The sequence below is a fragment of the Bos taurus genome, chromosome 13 (genome assembly GCF_002263795.3).
Source record: "Bos taurus isolate L1 Dominette 01449 registration number 42190680 breed Hereford chromosome 13, ARS-UCD2.0, whole genome shotgun sequence".
In the NCBI taxonomy this organism is placed as follows: domain Eukaryota; kingdom Metazoa; phylum Chordata; class Mammalia; order Artiodactyla; family Bovidae; genus Bos; species Bos taurus.
The window spans coordinates 38,053,136-38,080,188 of NC_037340.1; the positions used below are offsets into that span (position 1 = coordinate 38,053,136).

The 27,053-nt window shown below is 51.3% G+C and overlaps 1 protein-coding gene across 2 annotated transcripts; it reads left to right on the forward strand.

Annotated features, from left to right (window-relative positions):
• The first annotated feature begins 835 nt into the window (after positions 1-835).
• BANF2 (BANF family member 2) lies at positions 836-27,053 on the forward strand. 2 transcript variants are annotated; one of them, XM_025000758.2, is made up of 4 exons: positions 836-1,114; positions 12,327-12,397; positions 21,101-21,232; positions 26,763-27,053. In XM_025000758.2, the coding sequence occupies exons 3-4, from the start codon at positions 21,107-21,109 to the stop codon at positions 26,907-26,909; spliced, it is 273 nt and encodes a 90-aa protein (XP_024856526.1). In that variant the 5' UTR covers positions 836-1,114; positions 12,327-12,397; positions 21,101-21,106; the 3' UTR covers positions 26,910-27,053. The 2 variants fall into 2 exon arrangements, with proteins under 2 accessions (XP_024856526.1, NP_001035649.1); NM_001040559.2 differs by lacking the exon at positions 12,327-12,397 and having other exon boundaries at positions 1,053-1,114.

A 27,053-nucleotide genomic window follows, 5' to 3' on the forward strand; every position in this document is an offset into this window, starting at 1 on the left:
AGAGGTTAAAGGGTCTGCCTGCAATGTGGGAGACTGGGGTTCGATCCCTGAGTTGGGAAGATCCCCTGAAGAAGGAAAAGGTAACCCACTCCAGTATTCTTGCCTGGAGAATCACATGGAGAGAGGAGCCTGGTAGGCTACAGTCCATGGGGTCGCAAAGAGTTGGACACGACTGAGCGACTTTACTTTCACTGCTGATTTGATTCCACTCCCCACCCCCCAGTTTTGAAATCTACCATTTGAGACTCTAACATCGAGGACAGTCTCTAAGGCAAGGCCATTTGCCCTTTGGTTAGACTGTTCCCCACTCCCAGCCTCCAGCAGCAGAGGCAGAAGGAGATGGAACCACTAGAAAACTTGGAGACTTCGGCCCCTTTTTTGTGTGTTTTCCTTTTCTCTTTGGGCTTATCAGACAGAAGTTTTACCTGATTACCAGTGACCTCGAAAGGAAAGCGGTGAAGGCGTATGTACTATGCAAGCCAAAGGTCTGTGCTGGATTTAACGAGAGACAGAGAGGGTGGGGGATGCCTCTGCTTCTGTTTGTTTTCCTGAGCTAATATTTAAATTCCTCTGCTTGTCCTCTGAACACACCAGGTGGGCAGTTGGGGGAAAAAACCAGGAGTTGGCTCTGTATATTTAAATCAATCAGACAGGACACAAAAAGCGAAGAGGTAAAGGTGGGAGGTACCCCCTGCAGTCAGTTTATGTGGGAAATTTTATGTATAAAGGAAGAACTTGGTCTAACCGTGTTGGGAAATTGGTCTAACTTTGTTGACCCTGGCCCGGAGAACACGTGGTGTCGGAAGGTTTAAAGCTGCTCCCAAGCTTGAGGGGCAGACACCTCACTGCTTCTCAGCAGAGCTGGCCTAGGACGGCACCCAGATGGGGTTCAGTTCTAGGTGGGGTTGAGGAGAATCTTCTGACACCAGTGGGGACAGCAGGTCGGGTGGAGGCTGCCCCAGGGTGTGACATCACAATGTAGTCCATTCAGGGTCTGAGGGTTGACTTGCCCCTGGGCTGGGGTATAAGCTGACCCTGCCCAGGGCTGGCCCACACTTAGAGGCCAGGCCACCCAGATACACTGACCTTCAGCGCCGAGTTCCAGGCACCCTTGGTGAGTACCGGGTGGGCAGGGTGGGCCAGGCACTGGGGGAGTCTCGCAGGGTCACAACAGCATCATCCACCCTGGGGACCCTTCCTGGGAAGCTGCTTGCCCAACCCCTCACCCCCTTTCCAGCCTCTGCCTGCGGCGTTACCAGCTGCAGGAAGTGATATTCTAATCACCTCCAGGCCGCTCTGCCACCTGCCCCAGCTCCCTGGGCAAAGGCCAGCCGTGTCTTGATAGACGCCAGGGGCAGGGAGGCAGGCTGTCAGATGGCAGGTCCACCATTGGATGGCAGCACCCCTTGACCTCCCGGTCCTGGTGAACGGAGGTCATAGGCCATCTTCGGTCAAGGACATACCTCATGGGCGCTGAGCAGATGGAGCCTTGGGTGTGCACCGGATGCCAAAACCACTGCCCTGCCAGAAACACGCACCAAGGCCCTTCCTCTCTGAACACTCTGAGTCTCTGAATTTTTTTTAATTAATTAATTTATTATTCTTGGCTGCACTGGGTCTTCCTTGGTGCTCAAGGACTTTTCTGTAGTTGAGGAGAGCTGTGATGCACACTTCTCACTGGGGTGGCTTCTCTTGTTCTCTTGTTTCGGAGTGTGGGCTCTAGACACAGGCTTAGCAGTTGCGGTGCACAGGCTCAGTGGCCCCACGGCACGTGGATTCCTCCCAGACCAGGGATGGATCCCGGGTCCGCTGCATTAGCAGGCAGATTCTTAACCACTGGACCACCAGGGAAGCCCTCTGCAGGCTTTAAATCCAACTCGCCACAGCCCTCGGCTGTGTCAGGTCTCCTCCTCCCCTTCCAGGACAATGAGGGAGATCTGAGACAGTGGTCGGAAGAGGGTGGATGGCTCAGCACACCAGGAGAGCAAGCAAATCAGAGGAAGGTGATGGGGACTGGAGCCACCTCTCCAAGGGGACCCTGGCTCTTCCAGCTGGGCCACCAGCCCTTGGCTGAGGATGGTCTGCAGCCAAGAGCCAGACTCCATGCAGGGACCCCAGAGCGCAGGGCCAGCCTCGCCGTGCCACCCCACGCTTTCGCTCTGCCCCCAATCCATCAGTTTCAGGCATCAAGACGGCCACTCGCCTTCTCTGACGGGTGCCCGCGGGCCGGTTGTTCTGGGGACCGTGGTTTTCAGTGGCTTCTGGCTTTACCTGAGTGTGTCAGGCAGTAAGCGAGGAGAGTTGATGGAGAGACCTTTGACCTTGAGGCTTTGCCATCCCGCCTTCCTCTTCCTGGGATGGCTGACCCAGATCTTGATGTTCACATCTCACACTTGGGTCCCAGGTGTCAGTTGTCAACAGTCTGCTGAGAACGCTATCTCCACCCGAGGCCCAACGAACGGGAAGTATAGTCTAGGGGCCAGAGGGCCCCGGGGGCCACCTGTATCCCCACCTCCCAGTTGGAGAGGAGGGCGGGAACACGTATGAGGCACCCATTGTGTATCAGACCTGCCGCCCTTGCTTTAAATCCTGCCACCAGGAAGGTAAAGCTTGTAGACACGGAAACCAGGAACGATGTTTTAAGAGGGGTTTTAACCTAGATTTTATATATACTCCATGTACAGGCAAGCTGTCCAGCATGAGAGAGCTCTGAAAATAGAATGAGCTGCTTTGCAAAGCAGCCATTGGAAGCGTCTAGACAAGCTGGGTGCCTTCTGCCAGCAGGGCTGGGGTGGGACCCTTGTGATCAATCGGGAGCTGGACCAAAAAGATCTTGAAAGGCCGATCTGTATCTTGGATTCAGGATCTGGGTCTCAGCACCTGGCTAACCTTCCATGTTTCAGTCCAACTGGGTCAGGCCTCCCAGGGCGGCTGCAAACATGGTTAGCGGGGAGAGCTTGAAGGAACCTGAGGGATCAACTCCGCTGGGCCCCAGGTAGGAAACTGGGGCCCCAGGCTGGTTAAGGGGAGAGGTCGCAGACAATCTGCAGAATGAATGCTTGTTGAATGAATGAAGGAGTGACAGCGCCAGGTTGGAACCAGCTGCACATGAATCGAACATCCCGCAGCCCGACTCTCCTCTCCCAAGACTCTTGCCTGTCAAATCATGATTCGGCCGACACTCACTGAGCACCTCCTGGATATCAAGTGTGTGCACAGACATTATTTCATGCAGTCCTCCCTAGCCCATCAGGTGGGTGTCCCCACCCTTTCTCAGAGGAGGATGGTTGGGTGCCTGCCCAGAGTGGGGTGACCCTGCGGAGACGTCACAGACGCTAAGGGCCGTGCAGTCCTCTAACTCGACGGAAGGCCTGCTCTCCTCTTGCATCTCCGCCTGCATCTCCACCTGCTGCCCCCCAGGTTGGGCAAGGAAGCACGGTTCTTCCTACCCTTCCAAATAACAAACTGCCCCCAACTTGCCCGGTTCCTCCAGGGCTATCTTAGCCCCGGCCTCCAACTCTGAGCTGGCTGACATTGGGCCCCCCATGGACCCGCCTGGTTCACTGCCTGTGCGTCTGGCTCTGATGGGACCCCAGCAGATGTTTTGTGCTGAGGAAGAAAATATGGCTAATCGAAAACAGCTCCAACTAATTGTAGCAATTTCCCTTCTGCTAGTTGCCCTGAAATAGTAGCCACACTCTGTTTTGTTTTGTTTTTTCACATCAGGGAGCCCCAAACTGGCAGCTTCAATGAGCTTGCAAAGAAGGCTACTAAACAGCCTCTTTGCTGCCAGTTACCTGGGATAAAGCCTAGAATGTGCTCTCCAGGCGACACCCCGGCTCCGCTATCCATGGGCTTGGCTCTTGCTGGGGGTCATAGGGCTGGAGGAACCTCATTGAAACCCATTGAAACCCAGAACCTCACAGGAGATAATGAGATACCAAGCCCCAGAACACCCAGTATGAGCTTGAGCAAACTCCAGGAGATGGTGAAGGATAGGGAAGCCTGGAATGCTGTGGTTCCTGGGATCGCAAAGAGTCGGACACCACTGAGTGACTGAACTAAACACCCTAATCACCTCCCAGAGGCCCCACATCCTAACACCATCACATGGGGTTAGGATTTCAACCAGTGAATTTGGAGGTGACACAAACCAGATACCCTACATTGGGTTTGTGTGTTCTCCTGTCTATTGCTGTTCCTGGACAAGAATGTCAGTCCTGCCAGAGCAGGGTGCTATCTGCGCTCACCTCTCCTCCCTACATCTGGAATGGCACCTGGCAAACAGGAAGTGCTCAGCACAGTGTCTAGGGCAAGAGAAACCCTGCAGAAGGCCGGGCAGCCATTCCTCAGCTAAATAACAAAATAACCCCTAACTTAGTGGCTTGCTGTTGTTGTTCAGTTGCTCAGTCATGTCTGACTCTTTTTGACCCCATGGACTGCAGCACTCCAGGTTTCGGTGTCCTTCACTATCTCCCGGAGTTTGCTCAAACACATGTCCACTGAGTCAGTGATGCCATCAAACCCTCTCATCCTCTGTCACCGCCTTCTTCTCCTGCCGTCAAACTTAGCCAGCATTAGAGTTTTTTTCCAATGAGTCAGCTCTTTGCATCAGATGGCCAAAGTATTGGAGCTTCAGTTTCAGCATCAGTTCTTCCAATGAATATTCAGGGTTGGTTTTCTTTAGGATTGACTGGTGGCTTACAACAGCAATAATTAGCTATTTCACCTGATTCTGTGGGTCAGCTATTTGGGCAAGGCTCCACTCCATGTGGGATTTGTGTGTGTGTGTGTGTGGCGACTGTGGCACTGTGCAAAGGTGGCCACCTCTCAGCCACCAGCCACGCTGCAGCTGACTTCTGCCGGAGGAAGCAAAGCCACCAGACCACTGGAGAGCCAAGCATAGCCCAGCAGCGCCACGTTCAGCACATCCTGTTGGCCCAAGCAAGTCAGGATGCAGCCTGAATAAAAGAGAGGAGGCCACATGGCCATAATCCCATGTGGCCCTTGTAGGCTGAAATCTGTACCCAGACCACATGGGGTCTTGTTAAAACACAGATCCTGATCCAGTGGGTCTAGGGAGTGTCCTGAAACTCTACATTCCTCTACAAACTCCCAGGAGGTGCCAAGTCTGTGCAGGTCCACACCCACATGTGGAGTAGCAAAACTCTCTTTGAGTACAGCCCAGCAGGGTACAGGCAAGGGCTTCAGGAATGGCTGGATCCAGGCCCTCAGAGATGCCAGAAAATTGTCCACATCTTCAGATCTGCCTCTCTTGAGATCTCACTGGCAGACTCCAAAGTAAGGGAGAGATGCCCCCCTCCTCTCGCCTTGCTTTGCCCCTACAGCAGGAAGGAGGCCCCACTTCTTCCCTGATCTTTCTGGCTAATGTTCCAGAGTTCTTTCTGGTTGACCTCATGGGGTCCCCATAATCATGGCCAGGAGGCTGTGTCACCTTGCAACCAGGCCTGGGTTCCATGTTGGCCCTTGGAGCCAGGCGGTGAGGCCTAGTCCCCTTGAGCTACGTGGGGTGAGGGCAGGAAAGGGGAGATTCTTCGTGGAAAACTAGAAAGGAGGGAACACTGCTAGGAAGCCAAGACATTAGCATGGTTGGCAAGAGACAGGTGTTCTGTGATGGCTGGGGAAGCAGAGGGCAGGCCCCCTATCAGTTCTGGAGAACTACCCAGGCCTCCTATCTCCCAGCATGGACTCAGAGGGGCTTCAGATTTAAAGAACTTAAACTCCAGAAGAGACTTGAAAAATAGCCATGGCAGTTTCCTCATAACCTAACAGTTAACAGGGATGCTAACTGACATTATTTCAAAGGCCGAGTGGTCCAGGAGAGTCAGGAGACAGTGGGTTAGGCCACGTCAGCTGTTCCCTCTCTGTGCAGGACTTGTCAGGGCCTTGAATAAGCTGGCGGACACTGAGAATCTCTAAGGGTTGGGGGAAGATTAGATGCCATAGTCCTGTTAAGCGCACTTTGGAAAATTAACCTAACTCCATCCCTCTCACCTGATGGACGAAGCAGCTGAGGAAGGGAAGTGACTTGGACAAGGTCACGTCGCTGTTTAATTTCAGGCTGAGTCCCAGCTGCTGTCTCAGTGACCTAAGTGATGCTGTATAGAAGCATCACCTTGTACCTTGGGGGGCCCTGTCTCCAGCCCTGGGGTTTTTCCTTCCACTGGAGAGTGTTCTTTTTCCTCCCAGACATCCCTGCACAAAGGTGCTTTGAGGGGCGGCAGGCGCCCAGAGGACCTCCTGTGCCTGGGACCGACCCTAGCATTGCAGACCTGGACGACTGCAGAAACTGCAGGAAGCCCGTGGCCACCTGACCAGCAAGACGCCCACATTGTGAGGCTGAAGAGGCTTGATGCCTGGGCAGATGTAGAAGAGTTGGCCACCACCAGCAGTGCCAACCAAGTGAGCCAGGCAGGAGGGCCCTGAGGGAAGGTCACGCTCCGGAAACAAGCATGCACTCTAAATCCAGAAATGGCTGTGCGTCACGGCCGAGGAGCGCTGACATGCTTGACAGCTACAACGACGTCGTTGTTGAGGACCTGGTCCCAGCCCTTCTCCAAGACTCATGTTTATCAAGAAGAGAACACAGCCGTTGGTTAGTTGGTGGGGCTCGCAAATATTAGCCACACAAGAAGGAGCCATGCTTTTCTCCCTGCTGAGCATACCATCTTGGCTGTGTTATTAGGCTCTCTAAGCCTCAGTTTCTTCATCTGTTAAATGGAGCTGAAATGCATTCCTGCCTCCCAGTTTTTTTGGGAGGATTCAATAAGATTTCGGGCATGCTAAGTCACTTCAGTTGTAGTCACACTTTTTACAACCATTTGGATTGTAGCCCACCGAGATCCTTTGCCCATGAGAGTCTCCAGGCAAGAATACTGGAATGGGTTGCCATGCCCTCCTCCAGGTGGATCTTCCTGACCCAGGGACAGAACCTGCATTTCCCGAGGCTCCTGCATTGCAGGCAGATTTCTTTACCGCTGAACTACAGGGGAAGCCCTTAGTAAGATTACGCCTGTGAAACAGGAACGCTCCTGGTCCATCCACAGCAAGGGCTCCTGAAGGGATGGCGGGAACAGAGAGGTGGGATCAGGGCCAGCTTCCCAGGTGCTAAGGGGCAAAGCTAAGATCAGACCACGTCCAGCCAAAGCCTTGGTGTGGCTCCCTCCTGCCCTGGCATGGCTACTGAGAGAGGAGCAGCATTCACGAGAAGATGGCAATGGCTTGGAGCCCAGAAAGGACAAAGGGCTGATCTGAGTCTTTTTCTGTATACGGGGCGGGGTGCGGGGGGTGGAATATGTGTCTCTGGTCACTTCGAAGTGATCTGGTCCAAAGGCCAGGCAGAGAAGCAGATGCCGTGAACAGAGTAGGGAGTTTGTATCTGACCTCTTAGAGCAGAGCCAAGCGCCAAGCATGGCTTAATGGGCTTTGGCCATCAGCACTCAAGGCTGCCCAGAGGGCCATGCCTTAGCATTTCAGGCCTGGTTTGCAAGCCCAGGAAGTCAAGGCTTCGCTGGTGGATGCTTTCGGGTGAAAGTCGCAGTGGGGTTGAAGGGGAGGTGCTGGGAGCATCTAGCCATTGAGTGGAGAAGGGAGTAGAGGCAGGCACGGTGGTTACCTGCTTGAGGATACACTGCTTGGGGAAGGTCAGACATGTCCCCGGGAAGCCACGTCCAAAGTTGAAGATGAATGCCATTCTCGTAAGATCTGAGACATGGCAGCAGAGGTGCCCAGTCTGGGACACTGGTTCCCAAACCCTGAAAATGGACATCAAGTTTTCTTTCTATGTGCAAGTGGGGCATTTTTCTGGATGGAAGGAAAGTCTATAGCAGGAGAGGCAAGCTGGTGGCACGGCTCAGCCTTGTTGGGTCCTCACTGTGTTTCAGTGATGTGAATTCAGGTCCAACACTTAAAAATTAGGAACCTATACATAAAAATAAAAATTTTGGTGTCTCTCGAAATAACTCCCAAGCTCTGGCCACCTGGGACCCACACCCCTGAGAGGGGCTCCCTGGTTGAGGTGGGGGTGGGGTCCCTGGTGGGGCATCTGCACCTTCTGTGGCCTCCCCGATCAACCCCAAGCATCAGCCCACACTTACGTCACCCTCACCTTGCTTTTTCTCTCGGGTTTATTATGTTCACTTGCTTGGATCCTCTGGCTTTTGCATTTGTAACCTCAGTATGAACTTGGAATAGAGGCTCCACATGGTGTCTGTTTTCAAACAGATCTCAGTTTCAACTGAGATCGCTTCCAGCCGAAACTCTTCCCTGATGATCCAGGATGAAGACTGACGCTTAGTAGGGGCAAATTACAGCCCTGCCGGGGCATTCAGAATCTCTTCTCTTTAAGGAATGTGTGTTTACAAACGGGCAGGCTTATCTCGGGATGCCTACGAAACACCCAAAGGTGTCCAGAAATTCCTGAAACTAGTCTCTGCAAGGGTTCTATTTACAAGATAGGTAGTTCATGTTCTACTCAGATAATCAAGCAGTGAGTGAAACCAATGGTAACTTTTGGGCAATCCTTTCTTTATGACTTTTGAAAGGGGACAGATCGGAAAGCGAACAGAACTCTCTGGCTGAGAGCAGCTTTCTGAAGCCAGAGTTAACAAGACTCTGAGTCTTGAGCATGCATGCTGTCACTTCTTCAGTTGTGTCTGACTCTTTGCGACCCTATGAACTTATAGCCCACCAGGCTCCTCTGTCCATGGGATTCTCCAGGCAAGAATACTGAAGTGGGTTGCCACGCCCTTCTCCAGCGGATCTTCCCAACCCAGGGATTGAACCCGAGTCTCATAAGTCTCCTGCAAGTTCTTTATCAGTAACGCCACCTGGGAAGCCCTGAGTCTTAAGCAGGACTTTGCATTTGGGAAGATGGAGCGAGTCACTCACAGCTAATTTCACACTGAGACTCACAGGAGCATAGACCCCTCACAGCTAATTTCACCCAGGCTCACAGCCCTTGGAAGGGGCTGGACCTGCAGTGCTGAGGACCAGACATGGGCAGGAGCACACATGTGAGCCAAGGGATAAAGAGGAGTCTTGGACCAGAACCTGGACTAGAATCTAGGAATCTTGCCAAAGGGCAAGTGGAAGACGCATACACGCGCGCTTTGCGTGTCTTAGAATGGACTGACTACACGGCCCCCAACGCAGCACATCACTGCTTCCCTCCTGTACCATGGCTGACTGCTGCAGACCTCACTGGTATGTATCTGCACCCAAGCAGAGGAATTCAGTCCAGAGCTGGGGGGTAGAGAGTGACTGTCCAAGAATGCAGCAGAAGCCTTTCTTGATGACTCAGTGTTTGGGAACCAGATGTTAGCTTGAGCACACGTGGCTTTGAGGCCTCTCGGTGCCCAGGGCCAGTTCATGCATTCTTATCTATAAAAGGGGATCATTGTAGACCCTACCTCCACACCCTGACAAGGAGATTAAGTGAGATGATATAGGAGAAGAGTTTCAAACACTGGAAGCCAGCTGTTAGTTAGCAGTCACTGAATCTGATTTAAATGCCATAAGCCATTTGGGAGGGGATGCGGGGATGAGGAGTGAGGGCAGAGGCGCCCGGGAAGGGAGGGTAGGAGGCTTGTATGCTTGCTCAGTCATGTGCGACTCTCTGCGGCCCCATGGACTGTAGCCCGCCAGGCTCCTCTGTGCATGGAATTTTTCAGGCAAGAATACTGGAGTGAGTGGCCATTTCCTACTCTAGGGGATCTTCTTGACCTAGGGATTGAACACACGTCTCCTACTTTGGCAGATGGATTCTTTACTGCTAGTGCCACCTGGGAAGCCCACAGAAGGCGGAGCTGCGTTCAGAGCAGGTGGCTGCCTGGGGCTGTCCACCTGCAGGGGTTGGGGGGGGTGGGGGGGTGGGGAATTGGGTGTTTATCTACCTGCAGGTCCCTGCTGTGGAAGCTTCGAGCCCCAGGGGATGTGGGTGGGGCAGGGACTGCTTCTGAGAAAATTGCCTTCATGGTTCTGATTCCTCGAATTCTGATCCTGGAGCAGCAGACCTCAGCTCACATCCCCTCCCAGCCCTTCACTGGCTTCGTGACCCTCTTTGCCTCTCTGGGCCGCAGTTTCCCCATCGCTCAGAAGGGGAAGAGTTCTCTAGTGCTGCCAGGTTAATTCTGAGGATTAAGTGTGACCGTGACCGTGAAGAGGCAGCAGGTGCCCAGCAAACATGAGTCCCTGGGTTCTGTGTCCCTCACTTGCCCACCGCGGACACTCTGTTCCCGCCCCAGGGGGAGCTGGGCTGGCACTGACCGTCTCTCCAGATGAGCAGGACAAGCTAAATCCAGACTCATGTTTGCCTCCGAGGCGACTTCTAAGTGATGGGTCATCTGTGTGCTCAACTGCAATTATCTCCCCAGCCATGTATTATCAGTTGGCTTCCCCTCCAGCTCCGTGGTCTATGGCTTTCAGATGCAGAGAGAGAGGCAGAATGCTGGCCCAAGGGAGGCCAAGCCAGGAGCGAAATCCCAGCCGGAAGAATTCCTGACTCTGCAGCTCACTGGGCAGATCAGGGGTCAGAGTGTAGGCAGATGGAGGGGTTTCCATGGAGTCAGAGGTGGGGAGAGTGTGGCTCAGAGACATGTGGGAGGCACCGGTAGAATCTGACTTTCAGATAAACTACACATAAGTTCTTTAGAGTAAGTATACCTTGTGAAATTCTTGGATCAGGCTTATACTAACAAGTTATTTGTTTATTTGGAGTTTAAATTAAACTAGGCACCTGTGTCTTTGTTTCCTAAACCTGGCCACCCTCGTCAGGGGGGCACAAACCCTCACCGATGGTTTGAGTTTGAGATCAGCCCAGCAACCATCCAGTTAGCCCTGTAGTCTGAGGCAGGTGGAGAAGGGTCATCGGCCGCCTGAGAGCGTCTCTGTCTCCAGGGGCCTCACCCAGGGCCTATGAACCCCTCAACCGGGTCACCATGACCGTATTGTCGTGTGCCTGGTGTGCTGCAGTCCATGGGGCACAAAGAGTTGGACACTACTGAGCGACTGAACTGAACTGTCGGTCACAAACGCACTCCACTGCACTAGATGTTCAGAGAAAATGCACTTTGTTCTTCCACACTGGGATCCAGGCAAACAGGCTAGAGGTCAGTTCCGGGAAGCCGACCTGAGACCAGGATGCAGGTGCACCTGGCCCAGGGGAGGAGGAGGGGGAGGAGTGAGCAGGGCTGGGAGGCTGACCTCGCAAGAGCCCTGGAGTGGGAGCCATGCCAGTGAGCCGGCCCCGCCCCAGGACGAGGGCACCGGGCTTTGTACTCAGTGTCAGGGTCGCTGCTGCCCTCAGCCTCCCTGCTGCCCTCAGCCTCCCAGGCGTCTCTGGGTGTGGTACATCCTCTGCGGGCAGATAACCCCGGGAGAGCCTCTGCTGAGTGTTGGAGACAGCACTTTTAGCAGCTGGGCCGGTCCAGGGGATCTGGGCCTGGCGCCAACTGCACCTAAGGCACATTCTCTGTTCAAATTCAGGCTGTGTCCCTTCAGTGTGGGCAGTCCACTGTCCAGGCCAATTTAAAGGGTCTCTTTTCGGAGACAGTCTTCTTACGACTGCTCTCCACCTCTCCAGCCTCCCTAAGGAGTTCCGGGCTGTGGGGCTGGGATGACACTTACAGGTCTTGATGGCAGTGGTTGCGGGGGCGGGGAGCTCTGAGTCCTCGTGGTATCTGCAGGATGATGGCCTGACCCCTGAGGTCTGCAGGGGTGACCAGCCCCTTCTGGTCTTCTAGGGATATTTTGGCACCCAGTGCTGTAGTCTATAGCTTGGCCATTTGCCCTAGTTGTTAGGTCCCTGATCCTGGGAATGCTTCATCCTGACGCCAGGCTTTGGCTCACCCATCAGCTCTTATGGGATCTTCTGCCTGGTGCTCAGGCTCACCTACCCAGCCCTTGCTCTTGGCTGCTGCACCCCTGCCCTGACCCTTGGGAGTGGCCTGTTCTCGTCATCTGCTGGGAAGCCCAGGGAAGCAGGCCACTGGGTCTCATGCAGTATCACCATGGCCCGGCCAGTGAGCCAGAACTTTCCCTCTGGAATCCAGTGTGTCTGCCCACTTTGAGAATTTTGTCCCTTATTACCTGTTTCTCAAACATCCCGTTTCCTCTGGTGAATAATGGGGTGAGCTCTCTTTTTCCTCTTTGTAAAATCTTCTTCCACCTGGGGAAGCTCCTCCCCAGAAAGCATTGCTGCCCCCTCCTCTCTGGGGTTATTTATAGTGGCAGTGAGAGGAGGAATCTGAAAGCTCTATCCATAAGGGGGTATAAATTAAGAAGTTAAAACAATGTGTCTGTTACAGGACACCCATGTTCATAGCAGAATTATCCACAATGGCTTGAAGGCGGAATCAACCCAGAAGTCCATCAACAGGTGAATGATTCTAAAGTGTGGTCCATGCACACAATGAAATATTGTGATTCAACGTTAAATTCTAACACATAATACAGCATGTGTGCATGCGTGCTAAGTCACTTACTTAGTCGTGTCCAACTCTGCAACCCCATGGACTGTAGGCCACCAGGCTCCTCTGTCCATGGGATTCTCCAGGCAAGAATACTGGAGTGGGTTGCCAGGCTCTCTTCCAGGGGATCTTTCTCACCAAGTATCGAGTCTGTTATGTCTCCATTGGCAGGTGGGTTCTTTACCACTAGAGCCAACTATTTGGGAAACCCAAATAGATGAACTTAAGGACATTAGTTGAGTTGAGTTCAGTCACTAAGTGTCCGACTCTTTTTGACCCCAGGGACTGCAGCATGCCAGGCCTCCCTATCCGTTACCAATTCCTAGAGCTTGCTCAAACTCATGCCCATAGAGTTGGTGATGCCATCCAACCATCTCATGCTCTGCCATCCCCTTCTTCTCCTGCCTTCAATCTTTCCCAGCATCAGGGTCTTTTCAAATGAGTCAGCTCTTCGCATCAGGTGGCCAAAGTATTGGAGCTCCAGCTTCAGCATCAGTCCTTCCAATGAATATTCAGGACTGATTTCCTTTAGGATTGACTGGTTTGATCTCCTTGCAGTCTTTTCCAACACCACAGTTCAAAAGCATCAATTCTTCGATGCTCAGCTTTCTTTATAGTCCAGCTCTCACATCCATACATGACTACTGGAAAAGCCATAGCTTTGACTAGACGGACCTTTGTGGGCAGTAAGGACATTATGCTAAGTGAATTAAGGCAGCCACAAATACTGTTCGATTCCACTTCTGTGAGGTCCCTAGAGTAGTCACATTCTTAGAGACAGAAACTAACACGGTGGTTGCCAGGGCCCAGGAGCTGTTGTTTAATGGATACGAAAAAGATTTGAGAATGGGTCACACAACAATGTGAATAGACTTAACACCACAGAATTGTACACTTGAAAATTGGCTAGGATGGTAAATTTTACTTTTTTTTTTTTTAACCATAATTAAAAATTAAAAGTGAAGGAAAAAAGGCATCTGTAGCCAAAGCAGATGTCTTGTCCATGGAGGGTAACTAATATACTCATCTATTCATTAGGTGATTTTTTTTATTAGATTATCCCGGGATCCTTTGCAGAGAACAGGCCCCCAAAGAAGAGGAAATATTTTCATGAAAGAAAAGTGTAGCCAGGAACAGTCCCAGCTAGAACCACCCCCAGACAAAGGCTGTGTGGCAGACAGGATTTCAGACAAAGGGGCAAGTATTTTTAGGGAAAGGGGGTTAGGAGGCTGAGAGTCATGGACAAGAGAGGTGATGTCTGGGTGGGCCGGGGAGATAAGTGTCTTCGCCAGGGGACTATTGCAGGTGGTCTGGGCTGCAGGCAGTGATCTTAGCTCAGGGTCTGTAAAGCCTTTCTCAGAACCACTGCAGGTGGAAGTTTTGGGGGATTCAGATTTTTTTTTTTTTGGATTTTAGAAAAGCAATACAGTGCCTATTCTGTGCGTCCGAGACCGTTCTCAGTGGAGTCTGGCTCAGTACACTGTAAACAAAGCCATTAATATGCCTGTGGCAAAATGTATAAATATTCACACTAAGTGGCATAATAAAGACTATAAATAGCCTCATGTCAGTTCAGACTAGGTTTTGCTGCCAAGAAATTAAAAAAAAAAAAATCTAGTTTCCAGAGCCTTTTGGATTTGGGATTTGAAAATGGCAGAATAGGGATTGGAAACCTTTGTGAATTCCGTACCATCCGCAGACTGTAAATTAACAAAGACACACCATGCTGGAAGGGACCAGAATGGTGTGTTTCAGTGAACCCAACATTCTGATTTTATAAATATGAAATGAAAGTTTCTTGCTCAGGCTCACACTGCTGCTCATGGGCAGAGCTGGGCTGAGACTCAAGTAAGTCTCTGACACCCAACCAGGGTGCCCAGCAGGGGGCTAGCCATGGTCTTCGGACCCAGATTGCCTTTGGAGTGGGGTCTGCAATCCATGGAGCCAACCCTCCTCCTCCTCTCTAGTTCCTTTAAGAGGGGCCCTCTTACCTCGGGGAACAGCCTATCTTATTGCTAAATTCACCTTGTTACACCTCCCAATGGGCCAGTCAAGTTTCCTCTGGGCAAGGTACCTACAGGAGGACTTGTCCTACAGGTTCATAGACAACTCACAGAGCCTTGCATACACATGGTGCTCAGTAAAGACCTGTGAAATCACTGAAGTTATTTGGGTATGCATCAGGGGTAGACCCATCCAGAGAAAGAGCTATAATTAAAAGGTCATGTGTAAGACAGCCACCAAAGATGTTTGCTATTGTAGAATTAGAGCTAAGGGCGAGGCTTTTAAACTTTTTTTTTTTTAAGATCTGTTTTTGACCTGGACCCTTTTTAAAGTCTTTATTGAATCTGTTACAACATTGCTTCTGTTACAATATTGCTTCTGCTGTTTGTTTTGTTTTTTGTTTTTTGGCCGCAAAGCATGCGGGATCTTAGCTCCCCAACCAGGGATTGAACCCACACCCCCTGCATTGGAAGGTGAAGTCTTAACCACTGAACAACCAGGGAAGCTCCTCACCATTATTTTTGAATGATGAACATTAATGGTCATTGAAAATGATCTTTCCATCCCTGATGCCTAAGTCATGGGACTGATTCTGCCCTAAGACTGGGCAGAATGAAGATGCTTTCATTATAGTAGTACATAGCACATAGTAAAGTGAAAAAGTGAAAGTGCCAGTCGCTCAGTCATATCCAACTCTTTTGCAATCCCATAGTCTATCGCCTGCCAGGCTCCTCTATCTGTGGAATTCTTCAGACAAGAATAACTGGAGTGGGTAGCCATTCTGGTCTCCGGGAATGGAACCCAGGTCTCCTGCATTGCAGGCGGATTTCTTACCATCTGAACCACCAGGGAAGCCCCTGCTGCTGCTGCTAAGTCGCTTCAGTCGTGTCCGACTTTGTGCGACCCCAGAGACGGCAGCCTACCAGGCTCCCCCGTCCCTGGGATTCTCCAGGCAAGAACACTGGAGAGGGTTGCCATTTCCTTCTCCGGGGGAAATTCCCGATCCAGGGGTTGAACGTGCGTCTCCTTCTTGGCACGCAGGTTCTTTACCACTGAGCCACCAGGGAAGCCCATTCCTGCCTTGTGTCCTCCCCAAGCACTTGGAGATTCAGAATGAAGTCACTGGAAAGAACACCCTGTAACACAGGAGTCTTTGATGGGACGGGGTTTTGTTAAGGCATTTGCAGTGGTTTTGTCACATGATCGTCTAGCTCTTAATCAGACCCTACTGGAGCCTCCACTCCTGACCTCCCCCTCCACCCCTCCCCACTGCCCAGAAATACCACTGACTAGAAGGGGATGCTCTTCTGGGGACCAGAGCCAGCCATGCTCTGCTGGGTGCGTGGTCTTGAGCTGGCTGCATGCATTTTGGGGCCTCTATGTTCTCATGAATTGGAGAAGGAAATGGCAACCCACTCCAGTGTTGTTGCCTGGAGAATCCCATGGACAGAGAAGCCTGGTAGGCTGCAGTCCATGGGGTCACACAGAGTCGGACACAACTGAAGCGACTCGGCAGCAGCATATTCTCATGAGTGAGATGAGGGGTTTAGGCTGGACAAGAGAGGGACCGGGGGCAGTACCAGGGGACCAGGCCATGGATCCGTGTTTGGGGCAGGTGTTGGTGTTCTCGGCTGTTCCCAAGTCAACAGAGTAATTCTGCCTTGATCTATTTTATATAAAAAGGATTCCAGATAAAATTTCCTTTCAAGTAAAGATCTCCCCTTTTTTTAAGTTTGAAAAAGGGGGTATAGGTCATTATTGAGATCTGCTTGCTCTGGAATTCTCTGACATCAAAGCTGTCAGTGAAAGTTACTCAGTCATGTCCAACTCTTTGTGATCCCATGGACTGTAGCCAGCCAGGCTCCTCTGTCCATGGAATTCTCCAGGCAAGAATGCTGGAATGGGTAGCCATCCCCTGTCTCCAAGGATCCCCTGTCCTGACCCAGGGATCGAATCCAGGTCTCCTGCATTGCAAGTGATTCTGTATCATTTGAGCCACTGGGGAAGCCCTTCAAAGCTGTCAGGGTCACAGTTAAATCTTCCTGTTGATGGCTAATGAGGATATGATGTCTGGTGATCGGGGCAGGGTGTAGACACTGCTATTGTGTCATCGCTCTTAGGCCATCTAGCAACACAGATGATTCAGAGACCTTGGAAAAGCCTCTTAGCTGGAACCCCATCCTCCTAGAAAACCTGCTTATAATTTTTGAGAAAGAAGCCAATGACAAGGCAGAAGTAATTCTCAAACTTTGCAGCATACTGAAATCACCTGTGGAGTTTTTAAAAATTCCAACATTCAGGGTACACTTCATGCTAATTAATTCAAATGTGGAAGGAGGGGCCCAAGCATCAGTAATGTGTCAATTTCCCAATGTGATCTAATGTGCTGCCAAGTTTAAGAATAAATGCCATTGGTATAGCCAATATGGGAGACAGGATGATGGTTCTTCAAAATATTAGACATAAAATCACCATGGAATCCAAAACTCCCACTTCTGGGGACATACCCAAAAGAACTAAAGCAGGGTCTTGAGACGCTTGTATACCTGTATTCGTAGCAGTGTTGTTCACAATACCAAAAGGCAGAAACAACCCAAGTGCCCATCAGTGGGCACACCCTACTTGCACATGAAATAAAACTTGAACAGACTCCCCCCCAAAAAAAGAATTTCAGTTTTGCAAGATAAGAGACTTCTGGAAATCGGCCACACAAAAACATAAACATATTTAACCCTACTGAACCCTTAAAAATGGTTGAGATGGTAAATTTTATGCTTTGTGTATTTTGCCACGATTAAACATCAAATAACATGAAAAGGATAAGTGGCATCACATCATGCTTTGCTGCTCAGTGTGACGTGTGGGCCCCTGTATCAACATCTTCCAGGAACCAGTTAGAGATACAGCATCTCATATCCACCCCAGACCTGCCGAATCCAAACCTGCAATTCTCAACAAGACCCCCCATGTGACTGGCGTGTACCTTAGTTGGTGTGACTATTAGTCCAGGGTTTAGAATATGGAGCCAACAAGGTCATTCGTTTACCTGGGTCCCACCTCTTCCCTTTCTACTTCCTGGAGAACACAGCGTTCTCCAAGGGGCCACATGCTCGGGAGGCTGACCTCATCCCCCTCTTGGGGTCCCCCTCCCCTGGCCAGTGACTGGTTCAGGGCTGGCATGTGGTCTGGTTCTGGCCAACAACAGGAAGGGAAGTTCTGCTGCAGAGGTGCTACGGACATCCAAGCAGACATGGACCCTCTTTCCTTTGGATTCTCTCATGTCAGGATGGGTCCCAAGCAAGTTCTGTAGGCATCCTGGGACCTTGGGGCCAAGCTAACCTAGTTCTTGAGAAACAGAGCCTGGGTCCACCTCACCGTGGGTTTCTTGGTTATGAGATTAGAAATGTACTTATTGTTTAAGACCGTTCAAGTCAGGGTTCTCTGCTCCTTGTAGCCCAGGGTTCCTCAGCCGCGATGCTGTGGACATTTGGGGCTGGATGATCCTTTGTTGTGGACAGGCTCTGCAAGCATTACAGGGTGTGTGGCAGCAACCTTGACCTCTACCGTCAGATGCTGACCTTTACCGTCAGACTCCAGTGGCTCTTCCCCCCTCAGCTGTGACAGTGTCTCCAGACACATTGCCAAGTGTTGGGCGAGGAGACAATTCACCCCCAGTTGAGAACCCCTGTTGCAGACAAAGCCTCCCTAACAAATGAAAGGACGTTTTCTCAGTGAGCCTGCTGCTGCTGCTGCTGCTGCTAAGTCGCTTCAGTCGTGTCCAACTCTGTGCAACCCCAGAGACGGCAGCCCACCAGGCTCCCCCGTCCCTGGGATTCTCCAAGCAAGAACACTGGAGTGGGTTGCCATTTCCTTCTCCAATACATAAAAGCGAAAAGTGAAAGTGAAGTCGCTCAGTCGTTTCCGACTCTTAGCGATCCCATGGACTGCAGCCTACCAGGCTCCTCTGTCCATGGATTTTCCAGGCAAGAGTACTGGAGTGGGGTGCCATTGCCTTCTCCGCTCAGAGAGGCTGGGGAGGGTAAAAACCACCACCTATGCACCAGTGTCTTGAGGATCAAAGTGGAATCAGGTGTGCGAGAAAAGCAAACACACAGGTACTGCTCCTCACTGGCTCTTTCATGCCGCTGGGGCTCTGATAACAATGTTGTACTTTCCGTGTATTCTTTAAATAGGCAGAGATGTTTAACTTAACAGATGGCCAGTGCAGACAGTGAGTGGAATTTTCCCTGGGCAAAGTGGCTGACCCGGCCTGCACTCTTGGGCTCCTCCTCCTGCTCGGAAATTCTGTGTCTCTCTGCCCTCAGATGAGAAGAACAGCGACCCTCGTGGAGCAAAGCAGCAGGTTCTGGTGGGCCCGCTTCACCCTGTATGAAGACCTGACCCCTGGAGATCTAACGGGGTACTCAGGATGCTGGCTACCTCTGCATCCTCACTGAGACCCTGGAGGCTCACATTCAGGGGAAGGTGGCCCATTGGAAAATGCAGAGAGATGAAAACGCAGTTTTGTTAGGAGAGGGCCTTTCTACCTGTGACCTGAGCACGTCCTGTTGGGTTGGGAAAGGTGATGTAACCAACTAAAGTTAGAACACGAGGGACAAGTCAGGTGACTCAGCAAGAGAAAGGATGGGGGAGCCCAGAAGAACATTGCCCCCCGTTCCCAAGTCTCTCCTGAGAAATCTTGTCTGAAGGAGGTCACACTTGATAAATGGGCCACTTGCCTTCCTGTGAAGATGCCCCCTAGGATGCAGGGGGGTGAGGAGGAAATCTGGGGTGCCTCCCCACCTCAGAGATGTGGTCAGATGTGGCCACGAGTCTGAGGAGCAGGATAGCAGGCAAGGCACAGAGCGAGGATACAGACCTGTCAAGACCTCCACCTCAACCACCAGCCATGGCTTTGGACAGAAGAAACCCAGTTAATGAAGGGAGCTGAGATGCCAAAGGAAGTGGCCAACTCGTGACCTCAGATGGCCTGTCCCTCGGGCCAGTCTCTGAGCTCGTGCCCACAGAAGTAGAGTGCTACCGCAGTGGCTCTCCTTGGGCAGCATCGACCCCAAGCCCATTAGGACGTTAACCAGGCAGTGGACGCGGGAAATCCACCAACATCCAAACCTGGGGGCTGCCCTCTTGTCTGATGGAGGAGCTGCCTTTACTGTCAGGGCAAGCAACCTCCAGTATCAGAGATGCTATTGACCAGTGGCAATGGAGTATGTCTCCCGTCTTCTCCTTCTCCAAAGGGAGAATTCTCCCCAGAAATCTTTGGTGCAGATAGCTTGGTTTTCCCCAACACTGCTGACTATGCTGATGACTGTGAACTTCAGAACTTAGTTCATAGGTTACCATCCTGTGAGTAGATACTTCCAGACATGATGGGGAGTCTGATGCACCTCCCAGAAAATATGAACTCGAATCTGAATGCAGTAACTGAATGAATCAGGAGTTTCACCCTTTGGGGGAGGGGGCAAGTCTATTTAAATACCCAAGTGTGGGTATTTCTGATGCTTATGTAAGGGAAAGTGAGGGTACCAACATTAGTTTATCAAAGGGGTGGATCATATGGGACATTATGGCTACAGCCTTCACACCACCTGCCCCTCTATCCGTAATAATCCTGATTTTGTGCAGGTAGCTATACTTGAACTCACAGCTCATACAGCTTAGGGAAAGCTGACTCCACCCCCAGATCTAGGACGGGGAGTTCAGCTGGATGAAGCTTGCTCGGAACTGCTAAGAAACACGTCCCCTCTCTTTTGAAACTTCTTTTAGAGCAGAGATGTTGGTGGGGATGGTGAAAATCTGAGTGCTGGAGAAGCCATTTCACCACCATGAGGGGAACCAACTCCAACTGAAACCAAATTGAAAAACTCAGAGAAATGGATCCACAATCTTGATTGTACCAGACCCAATCTCACTCTTGGGCTTCTGCCTTATATAATGTCTCTTTTAATATTTGACCCAGTTAGAGTTTTCTGTTCCTTGCAACCAAACAACCAGCTATTATAGAGTGTGGTAAAGGCTAAAATAAAAATATGAAAAAAATGTTGGAGAACATAGATTAATTAGCTCAGAGAAGCAAGCTGTTTCTTCGAGCATTTAGGGTGGGAAGGTTGGAAAGGAACCCAGCAGAGTTCTTAGCATCAGGGGTCCCCGACCGCCGGGATCTAATGCCCAATGATCTGAGGTGGAACAGATGTAATAATAATAGAAATAAAGTACACAATAAATGTAATGCCCTTGAATCATCCCGAAAACATCCCCTTTCCTCCCCCAGTCTGTGAAAAAATTGTCTTCCATGAAACTGGTCCCTGGTGCCAAACAGGTTGGGGACCCCTGCTTAGCATCCAGCCCACCCTTTTCATGGGGAGTTACTGGGCTCATCTGAGGCCACTGCTACCCCTCTCTTAGTCCACGCAGGTGGGGATGGGTATGGAAAGGCTTGTGAACAGGGCATTGCTCCTGGCATCTAAAAATTTCCAGTAAACACTGGATGGTGGGAGGACACCCACCATCACTGGCCCCAGCCCCCCGCCCTCGGAAGTCTGAGGGTGTTCCCCAGCCTCCTAATGCCCCTGCCTCCACTGCTGTTACAGGAGGACATGGACCACATGTCTCCCAGGCTGAGAGCTTTCCTGTCTGAACCCATCGGAGAAAAGGATGTTGCCTGGGTGGACGGGATCAGCCATGAGCTGGCAATCAACTTGGTCACCAAAGGTTTCAACAAGGTAATCCCTCTTTTCCAGTTTCTCCACCTTCTCCTCCCAACCCATCTCCCCCAACCTGCTAGGTGGCAGCGGCTGCCACGCGTCCCTGCCAGCGGCCATCAGAGAGCAGAGCTGCCACTTGGCCAGGTGCCACAGGCTTCAGCGTCACTGACCCGTGTGCTTAGGCAGCCACCAGGGTCCACAGAAAATGTGCAAACTGAATCACTGTGACTCGGAGCAGCTGGGCTGTGCAAGGTTCACGTGGCATTCACACACCCAGGGGTCGACAGAGGCGAGCCGGCCACAGAGTCTGGGGCCAAGATGTCAGGATGGGTGACCTGGGTGATCTCCCCACCCACCTTGAAGAAATTCGGATTGGGGAAGCGGGTCCCTCGTCTCCTATTAGGCCTTGGCAGGTGGAGTAATAGCAGCCTGGCATCTACACCCGAGTAAGAGGAAATGAGTTGTTGTAAGATGTCACTAGCTGTCCAGGTACGGCCTCGAGGGTGGCCGATGGAATCAGAAAGGTCTATGTACGAATAATTGTTTCTCTGATGCTGTTACAAGGCTGTGTGAGCCTTAGGAAGGACAGGGAGCTCTTCGCAGAGAAAGTGGGCAGGCGGGAATCCACAGGCTCTTGGTCAACAGAGGCCCCACCAGCAGGGCCACAGCTGATCATTCCCTTTAGCTCTGAAAGTCGGTCCACGGCCAGGGCAGGAAGAGGCTGCAGAGACACCCAGGGACACTGGCACCACTGTGTGTGTGACTAACAGTCTGGTTTGCACCGGCCCAGTGCATGGCTGTGTCCAGGGACAGTGGGACAGCTGGTTCTGTAGTTTTCTAATTGACACGCGGCCCTGAGCCATTCGTTAAACACTCTGAATGCCACCCCAGTCTGCCACAATTTAATGTCTTTTAGATGGGATTGTCAGGAAGGTGGAGAGAGGTGAATTTGCTTCTTTCCTTCCTGATAAAGGTGGGAAGGGCATTTGGGAGCAGGAATAAAAGCAGGCAAGTCTGACTAGGGGAGACATTTGAAATTATAAGTTATTTTTTAGAAGAAATTATTATCCCTTTGACTTTTCTATTGTGGGGTATCACATCCACACTGATGTGATGGTTCAGCTGAGTGAGTTTTCACAATAACACACCTGCACAGCCCCACCACCCTCATCCAGTGATCAGGCTCCTCCACAATTCCAGACAGTTGCCCCCCGTGTCTTCCAGGTCAACGTCACCTCCCCACTCCCACAAATAACTGCTATTCCGGCTTCTACCACCATTGGCTTAATGTCTCCATAATTGTGAGGTTTTGTTCTTGTTCAGCCATACTCGGTTCAAAAAATATTTAAATTTACATGTGGTAAATTTCACCCTTTTTAGTACCCAGTTCTGCAATTTTTGACAAATGCTCACAGTTGTGTAGCTATGACCAAAATCAAGATCTGCAGCAATCCCACCGCGTTAAAATATTTCCCCTTACCTTTCACATTTCTCACCCTCAGTCCCTGGCAACTACAGATTTGTTGTCTGTCCCTATCGTTTTGCCTTTTCCAACTTGTTTCAATTGAGATAGATAGGATGACAGGCATATTAAAGACAAAGGAATGAATGAATAATGGGAATTTTCCAGGTATCTGAGAGCTTGATACACAGAGTTAGGGCTACAGGGGAGACGGAACTGGCTAGGTCTCTGGAGACCTGCTCCTCTGTGTCCCCGACCTCCTGGCTTGCTGTGACCGGCTCTCCACATCTACTCACTGCAAGGGCCACTGATTCCAGGCACTAACGCCAGGGGTTTCACCTTCTGCCTTAGTTTTGAGCCCCTCAGCCAGCCATGAATGAGATGAGAGGTTGCTATCTTCACTTTACAGGAGGAGACAGAGGCCCTGGAGACTGAGTGCCTTGATCAAGGTCCTGAGTGAGGACAGAACGGCCATGTGTTATTTCATAAAAAATCACACAAGAAGATTGCTGCCAGGAAGTTATCCCAACAGGGAGGGTACTTATGCTGGGATTTGGTGGTGAGACCCTGTATCACCTCCTTGAGCCTGGCTGAGCCTCTAAGAGGATCCAGGAGGTGACCCCAATGTAGCATCTACAAGATGAGCAGGTGCTTCGGGGGGGGAGGCCAGGTCTGTGGGTGGGGCCACAGGTCTGTAGAGGGGAGGGGGCTGTGGGCAGCCAGCTCAGATGCAGCAGCAGAAAGTCAGACTCCTGCAGTGCTTTCCACAGGCTTTATCTTTTTAGAGCAGTTTTAGGTTCACAGCGAAATAGAGCAGAAAGTTCAGAGTGGTTCCAAATACCCCTGTGCCCATCCAGCCTCCCCCATCATCAGCATCCCCTTCAGAGTGGTAGCTTTGTTACAGGAGAACCTAGATGGACATGAACCCTCCCAGGCGCACAGTTCACAGCAGGGCTCGCTCTGTGTCATGCATTCTATGGGTTTGGACACACGTGTGATGACCTGTATCTACCATGAAATGAAAGAGTTGCTCAGTCATGTCCGACTCTTTGTGAGCCTAGGGACTGTAGTCTGCCAGGCTCCTCTGTCCATGGCATTCTCCAGACAGGAATACTGAAGAGTGTTGCCAGTCCCTTCTCCAGGGGATCTTCTGGACCCAGGAGTCGAACCCAGGTCACCAGCATTGCCGGTGGATTCTTTACCATCTAAGCCATTGGGGAAGGCTAGTATCTACCATGGTGATGTCCCACAGAGTCATTCTTCTGCCCCACAATCCTCTGAGCTCCTGGGTTTCTGTGTCCTGCCCACAGGAGGCCTGGGCATGGCAGCCCCTTCCCCAAGCTGGGGATCCCCAAGGTTCCTTGGCTGTGAACAGAAACCCTCTCAATTTCTACCTCTGCTCGTGGCAGCTTCCTCAGCCATGTCCTGTGTGAGAGTTGGGCCATAAAGGAGGCTGAGCACCGAAGAATTTATGCTTTCAAACTGGTGCTGGAGAAGACTCTTAAGTCCCTTGGACTGCAAGGAGATCCAACCAGTCAGTCCTAAAGGAAATCAACCCTGAATATTCATTGGAAAGACTGATGCTGAAACAGAAGCTCCAATACTTTGGCCACTTGATGCAAAGAGTCGAATTATTGGAAAAGACCCTGAGGGTGGGAAGGATTGAAGGCAGGAGGAGAAGGGGGAGACAGAAGATGAAATGGTTAGATAACATCACTAACTCAATGGACATGAATTTGTGCTAACTCTGGGAGATGGTGAAGGACAGGGGAGCCTGGCGTGCTGCAGTCCATGTAGCCGCAAAGAGTCGGACGTGACAGTGACTTAACAGCAACAGCATAAATGTAGCATTTAGTTAGAGAAAAAGTTTTTGGTTACACACAGTGCCTGGTGCTGTGAAATGCATTCACCACAGGCGCTGAGGAGCTGGGAGCTGGCAGGGGAGTCAGGCAGACAGAGGCTGAGACTGCATGTCTGTACTTGAGAAGTCTGGGTGTTCTTGTGGAGACTGAAACATTGAATGAACGTTGACCAGGACCAGCTGCTAATTTGCCGGGCCCAGTGCAGAGTGAGGATGGGAGGGCCCTGCTGCAAGTTCATTAGGAATTTCAAGATGGCGCCAGCACAACAGGAAAGCAAGTGGGGCCTCGGAGTACGGGACCTGTGTGCCAACGAGGGTCACCTGCAGGGACCCCAGACTCAAATATCACTGCTGTTGAGCAAGGAATGGGCATGCAAGCTAGAGCCTGGTCCAGACCTGCTCACGGTTGGGATGAGGCATTGAGGGGACATCTTCCCTGGAGCCACCATCCCGCCATGTGGGCAAAGGCTGGCGTGGGAGAGATGGTGGGAAATCAGGGTGCCCGCATCCCTTTCCCTGCAGTCAGTTTCCTGTGCTCCCAAGGAGGCAGAGGGTGGCTCCCTGGGTAGGAATTCACCCTCTGGAGCCCGGAGAGAAACCAAGAAGGCTTGGTTTCTATTAGGGCCATGATGAGGGCCCACGACTCCAGCTTCCTTTGGGAGCAGAGAGAAGCACGCTGACTTCCCCAGCTCCAAAGGCCCTCCTGCCTGCAGGCTTTCTGGAAAGTTCGCCTCTGGTCCTGAGAGCCACACACTCCCTGGCATCCTGGCTGCCGAACACAGAGGGACCTGGAGACTCTGAGGACCAGAGCAGCAATGGATGCCAGCAGATGGCAGAGGCGCCAGGCCAGGCGGCAGACAGTCGCGTTGTGCTGGAATGGGGCCGAGGACAGGAGTCCTAACCTTCTGGGTTCTAAGTGAGTCCATTCAGAGGATGGATGAGATGCAGGAAACCATGTCAGGAGCCTGCTGATGAAGTTCAAAAGGGCCTCTTACTATTATCATCGAGTTCTCTTTCCTGGGGCAAAGCTCTGTGTTTCCCAGTCTTGCACCGCCCACACTCATTGAAGCAACGGGCTCAATCAATATTCAGTAAATGTTCATTTTTTTAAAAAGTTGAATTAAAAAAAAAACTCAGTAAAATCACCCTTGAAAAGATGAGGATACTGATAAAATAAAATGAGGTGATTCTAAGCAATAACACTACTTTTTACAAAAGATGATTAAAGTACCAGATAAAATGACCATGAAATGCTGGCCTTTGTTTCTTGTGAGAAACTGGATCTAGGCTAAAAAAAAAAAAAAAAAAACAAACTCCAATGCTTGGGTATAGTTTACGACTAGAATTCAGCTTTTATTTAATGTCTTTTAAAAAATTCATCCCTTTAATAGTCCAAATGAAGTTTGCTTGGTTTTATGTAAGTGAAATACCCAGACACCAGCAGGTTTTCCTGGAGAGGGCCCAGGACTTACGGCCTGGACACTGGTTCCCATTCACTCCAGGCTGGAAAGCTGGGCACTGGATGTGGCCTTAAATCTCCGGCCTTCCCTGTTCAGTGGCTCGGCCAGTCTGTGGATCTCAGATGTCTCTTTCTCCATGTGGTCCTCTCCCCTCAGTAGGAACAGTGATGAAACAGAGTGAGAGGAATGAGAAGCTGTGGGACCAGGACTCAGAAAAACAGAGAACACCCTAGAACTTTGTCTAGTGCATTTTTCATCCATCCACAGAGACTCCTCAGGGTGGGAAGAGGGGCAAGGCTCAGCGTGCTCCATTCCTTGTATGTTCCTCCCATGGACGAAAAGGAGTTTGCATTTCTCCATTGGTCTCACTGGGGCTTCCCAGGTGGCTCTAGTGGTAAAGAACCCGCCTGCCAATGCAGGAGACAGAAGAGACGTGGGTCTATCCCTGGGTCCGAAAGATCCTCTGGAGGAGGAAATGGCAACCCACTCCAGTGTTCTTGCCTGGAGAGTCCCTTGGACAGAGGAGCCTGGTGGGCTACAGTCCAGAGGGTCGCACAGAGTCGAACACGACTGAGCACGCATGCAGGCATCTCTCACCCAGGGCCAGCCTCTGGTCAGGATCGAGTCCCCATGGCCTAGGTTAGGATTTCAGGGACGGCCACTGCCCCTTGGATCTGACCTGTGCCCACTCCTTGGTTTTCTCCGGTGTCCTCGCACTGGGGGAGGAAAAGCATAGCTGAGTACTTTCCTGTGTCCTCCCCACAGGCTTACGTCCTGTTGGGACAGTTCCTCCTGATGCACAAGAGGGAAGCCGAGTTTCAGAAGTGGCTGATCTGTTGCTGCGGAGCCACCGAGTTTGAGGCCCGGGAGTGTTCCAACTGTCTGAAGGAATGGTGCTCCTGCTTCCTGTAGACCCAGCCTGGCCCTGAGCCGCCTCCCGGAAAACAATGCCACTGCATCGACCCCGGGCTCCAAGTCGTTATTTCTCTTTTCCACTTTATTGACACAGGTTTGTTATAAAAAGCAGCTCAAGAGAATAAAAGAGGACAAACACAA